At 42.0% G+C, this 5,323-nt stretch overlaps 1 protein-coding gene across 1 annotated transcript; it reads right to left on the bottom strand.

Moving 5' to 3' along the window:
- Positions 1–1,668: 1,668 nt before the first annotated feature.
- On the bottom strand, positions 1,669–4,453 carry LOC143809660 (uncharacterized). Its single transcript, XM_077292716.1, has 4 exons — positions 4,417–4,453; positions 3,870–3,946; positions 3,360–3,439; positions 1,669–3,267 (listed from the first exon to the last, which is right to left on the bottom strand). The coding sequence occupies exons 2-4, from the start codon at positions 3,901–3,903 to the stop codon at positions 2,869–2,871; spliced, it is 513 nt and encodes a 170-aa protein (XP_077148831.1). The 5' UTR covers positions 3,904–3,946; positions 4,417–4,453; the 3' UTR covers positions 1,669–2,868.
- Between the last annotated feature and the right edge of the window lie 870 nt (positions 4,454–5,323).

Genomic DNA, 5,323 nt, shown 5'->3' on the forward strand with positions numbered 1-5,323 from the left:
AAGGGATAACGCAACAACGCAGACTCCTGTACAGCAAAATGCGATGCTCAGGAGGCCGCGCCAAGCACCAAGGTGGTATTTTTGCCAGCTGTGCTGCGTCTCATTACGAAGGGAACTCCCGCCTCCAAGACAGATTGACTGTATAAGGGCCAAAATGTTGTACGTGTTTCATTCAGCTTGTGCAAGGAACAAAATTAAAAGAGCAACCTTTGACTTGTGCAGCACTACTGCTGCATAAGGCGTGGCTCTTCTAGTTTGTAACACCTGAGGGGGGGTTAAAGGTTACCTTTAAAATTGGTTCAATTAGGCTTCGGCCTACACTCTGCTCCCCCTGCAGAGCCTGGGCTCTAACACCGCCAGTTGGTGCCCCGAAGTGCTGGCTGCACAGAGAAAAACACCCGCCAATGTGTCAGTGGGGTTCAGCACCGCCAGCTGTTCCCCTGCTGTGTAGCCGGCAACGTGTCCTGCAACAGCCACGCAGACACAAAGCTGCCGCCAGTGCAGGCTTCGGCCTACACTCTGCTCCCTCTCCTCCTGCTGACCCTGGGCTCTAACACCGCCTGTTGGTGCCCGGTACTGCTAGCTGCACAGAGAAAAACACCAGCCAATGTGTCAGTGGGGTTCAGCACCGCCAGCTGTTCCCCTGCTGTGTAGCCGGCAACGTGTCCTGCAACAGCCACGCAGACACAAAGCTGCCCCCAGTGCAGGCTTCGGCCTACACTCTGCTCCCTCTCCTCCTGCTGACCCTGGGCTCTAACACTGCCAGTTGGTGCCCGGTACTGCTAGCTATCCATTTCAATCCAGAATTGTGGAGGGTAAGACATATTAGACAGAGGAGAGTATTTTGTGTCCTACTTCTGAATGTGAAGATAGTGTAGAGTATAACTCCAGTGCTGGGCTATATGGTTACTTGTCACAGTTATGCATCGGACAATGGGTGTTAAATGTAAGGTTTGTCCATTTACTACTGACATTTCTGTAGGTATCAGGCAGATCTAGCTAAGAATCAAAAGCTGAACATGAGTATAAATGTTCATATGGTGCCTTTGATATCAAACTTGGAAGCATAAAGGAAACGTGTGAATGTGGTTTTCTTAAAAAAATAAAATAACACAAATTGTAGCATAATTTCTCTCAGTATCTAAAATTATCACCAATTTTACCCTACATCCGTACATAAATTATTACTAACTAGTTGTAACGTCATAATGTCTAAAGGTGTTAATCCAGAAAGAAAGTAAACTAACACAAACAAACTGAAATAAATGTGCAGGAGCAGCTGCTGTAGTCGCAATGCAAAAGCAAGAAAGAAAAGAGGCAACAAAATTCTGCCAGCGCAAATATGTAAGCGGCCATATTTATTACACAGCTCCTAGAAATGTGAGGTTCTTAGCGCACATTTTGATCAAATTGTGCGAGCCCATCTGCCAACGACAAGGCGACCTCTTCAGATGGGACCCTACACTAACACTACACTAACCGGTATTAATAAAGCCCTATGTCTAATGTTGTTGATCCAGAAGAAGGCAAAAAACCCTGGACACACTCAGCCAATTTGTGACTCAGGGAAAAAATTCCTTCTTGACCCCGGGAAAAGGCGATCAGTCCTAGAACCCTGGATCAAACCCTACTACTAATACTATGGTTACTATTAACTTTCCACATTATCTAATATTATTTATTTATTATCATTGTTTCTATTCTAAGTAATGTTTATTCTAATATTAAAACTAAAATCATTACTATATGCGTATTATTAAAATACTAATTTAATAACTGTTATAATTATTTGTTGCTTTTTGACCTTTTTCTTCCTTATTATAAATATTCTACCATTGCAGTTTTAATTATTTTTTTGCTATTACTATAAAAAGACTATTGTACCTTTTCTACTGTAAATATTACTACTATACTATGTATATGCTTTTGATCCAGAAGAAGGCAAAAACCCTTGGACACTTTCAGCCAATCTGTGTCTGAAGGGAAAAATTCCTTCTTGACCCCGGGAAAAGGCGATCAGTCCTAGAACCCTGGATCAAACCCTACTACTAGTACTATGGATATTATTAGCATTACGCTTTTATTATTATTGTTATTATCCCACCTTATGTATTGTTTATTTATTATTGTTTCTATTTTAAGTAACGTAAATTCTAATATTGAAACTAAAATTACTATATTTTATTATTAGAATACTTATTTAATAACTACTATAATTATTTTATGCTTTTTGTACTTTTTCTTCCTTATTATAAATATTCTATCATTGCAGTTTTAATTATTTCTTTGCTATTGCTATAAAAAGACTATTGTACCTCTTCTACTATAAATATTACTACTATACTATGTATATGCTTTTGATCCAGAAGAAGGCAAAAACCCTTGGACACTTTCAGCCAATCTGTGTCTGAAGGGGAAAATTCCTTCTTGACCCCGGGAAAAGGCGATCAGCCCTAGAACCCTGGATCAAGCCGCCTAATTCTATAAAATGTGTATATTGTGTTATATTAATAGAATAGTGGTTAATACTAGCTGACTACCTTGTTATGACAACTACTTCTCTATATCCTATTTATACTACTGTAACTAATTGTTTATATTATTAATTATTATTAATGCTACGCCCCTACCAATAATAAGGTCCCTATGTTACTTACTGCTACATCAAACCTGCTGTTATAACTACTAATATTATTACTTTTACATTTTTATTTCTACTATTTTTTACTATAATTACTACTTTTTGTTACTACTATGATAGCTGCTATTACAGTTTTACCTACTAATATTAATATACTAATATTATTATACCACTCTTATTACTATTCTTTTTTTATACTTACCTCCCAGTATTTGCCGTATATGATGTTATCGGCTGAGAGGTCCTAGCAGGATTGTCCAGATGATGTTCTTCTTTCCTCTCAAATACTGGTTGATATATTGGAGGATGTGGCACTGCGTGGTCCTGCTGCTTCTTCTGGCCTCTGTCCTGCTGCTTCTTCTGGCCTCTGTCCTGCTGCTTCTTCTGGCCTCTGTTGTGGTCTTTCTTCCGGCGCCGATCTTAATTGTGATTTTGACCTCTTTTTTCTTCCTTTCTTCTTTTTGGGTTCCCTGCTCTTCATCCAGGTCCATACACAGTACTTTAGCCCGCATTGCCATTGCTTCTTGTTCTGTGATCCTGGTCTTCATGGATGGTGCAGGCTGCTCTTCATATTCATGCCTTGTTGTATATTTCTTCTGGGCTTCTGGGCTGGTCGGCATGAGGCGCTAAGAAGACAGCAGAATAAGTTACTCATGTAATAAGACATTCCTATACACCCTTGTAAAATTAAAGGCAGCAGTATAATCTTCTCACTAACCTCCATCTTGTAGAGGGGTGACGGCAGAAACTTCATACAGAAGGCCAGTCTTCTGAATGCCTCCTCCGGTGTGATATCAACTGCAGAGAAAAGAACCAAATATAAGGATCACCCATAACCATACAGAGAGGATGTGACAAGGCGGCACTACTGATCGCCATATCGCTAACCATCCCGCTAAGTGCTAGGAGTAGAAATGTCAGGAAGAAGAAGCTAGAAAAATGTGTTTTGTACATGGAAGATGCAATCCTTCGGTAGCCTTCATGGCCAGTGATAGGATTCCCCTCTCTACCTATGAAGCTCACGTTCTGCTCAGACCGGCGATGTCAGCCTCTGTTGGGGATCAGTTTAGCCTTCTGGTATTTTTTACAGCAAATATCTGCAGGTCTATATTTACCCCCAAAATTACTGGAAACCTGACACATCCCAAAGATAAAGAAAGGTGAAGCCATTGGGAGCCGTCTGACCACAGGACAGAGAATGGTCGCCTAACAGTGTGAGGAATCTCACCGGATCCAGCGCAGGATGAAGGTCCGGTCCACATGGTCTCGCTGTGGGCTTCACTCGTGTCGAAATCTATAAAAATCCTGTAAAATAGCAGAACAGTCAGAATCGGTTTTGGGCTCATTGACCAGGGTGTACTGTTACTGGAAACTTTGGGAACCTCCGTCTGTGTGTTTAGGAGGCATTGCCGGGGCAAAGGCAACATTGGGCAATGTGCAGGATATGACAGTTCTATATCCAATATCTGCCCTCCCCCATTATTCTGTGCTGTATATGGAGGAATATTCGGAATAATCGACTTCGATCCGTTCTCCGCTCTGCAGGCGCCGTTCTCTATGGAGGACGGAGATGATGTTAAATATTGGACCCATCCAATAAGATGTGACAAGTGGAGACAGCGGAGTATCAGCCGCCGGCTCCTCATCATGTACATGTCTGTATGTGAAGTATTGGGGTAAATAAGAACAATTAGTAACAGAACATCTCGGGTTATTCTGTGTGAATATGTGATGAGATAATCAGCCGTCACTTATGTAATATTACAGGTTTATACCTGAAATGTCGCTGTGGCCGCAGGTGTCCGTCTTCACTCTCTGCTGAGATAGAACAGACTGAGCATAACTGACGTTTGTGCTTTTTCAAATTCAAATCTAACAATCCTACTGGTTGTTTATTGCCATGGTGACAGAAGTCACTGATAATTTAAAGGGACATGATGGTATTATTGCACTATAGTGAATTTTACTATATGCTACTCCCCTGTGACACCATTTAAGCACATGGAGATGTGTTGTAATTCCCTGCACAGATGATAAGCGCAATACTATGCAGGTAAATGATATGAAGGACCAGTGTCCCATTTTTTCTAAGGATTGGTGCTGGTCCCAGGAATTGGGTTCTAGCAATATGTCCTCATTTACCAAAAACCCTGTATTTGCTTCTACTTCACTGTATTTTGTGAGTTCATGATATCTTATTATCTAGTTGGATTGCTCAAGGGAGTTTCTGTTGTGTAATTTACAATTAAGAATAGAATTGTTGTCACCTAGGAGAGGCATGTTCAATAAATATTAGGTTTAGGCAGGGCCGCCATCAGGGCATTACTGCCTTGACTGTCGTATGGGGCCCGATGAGCAGAGGGGGCCCACAATGCCCCATCTGTCTCCTTCCTGCCTGATGATCCTGCACCATGTGACATGGCGCAGGATGGAAACACATGGTTCAGGATCATGGGGCAGGATGGAGACAAATGGGGCACGATGGAGACACATGGTGCAGGATGGAGACATGGGGCAGGATAGAGATAAATGGTGCAGATTCATGGGCAGGGTGAAGACATGGGGCAGGATGGAGACAGATGGGACAGGATCATGGGACAGCATGGAGACAGATGGGGCAGGATGGAGACAGATGGGGCAGGATAGAGACATATGGGGCAGGATCATGAGGCGGGATGGAGA

The sequence above is a fragment of the Ranitomeya variabilis genome, chromosome 2, assembly GCF_051348905.1.
Source record: "Ranitomeya variabilis isolate aRanVar5 chromosome 2, aRanVar5.hap1, whole genome shotgun sequence".
Taxonomy (NCBI): Eukaryota; Metazoa; Chordata; class Amphibia; order Anura; family Dendrobatidae; genus Ranitomeya; species Ranitomeya variabilis.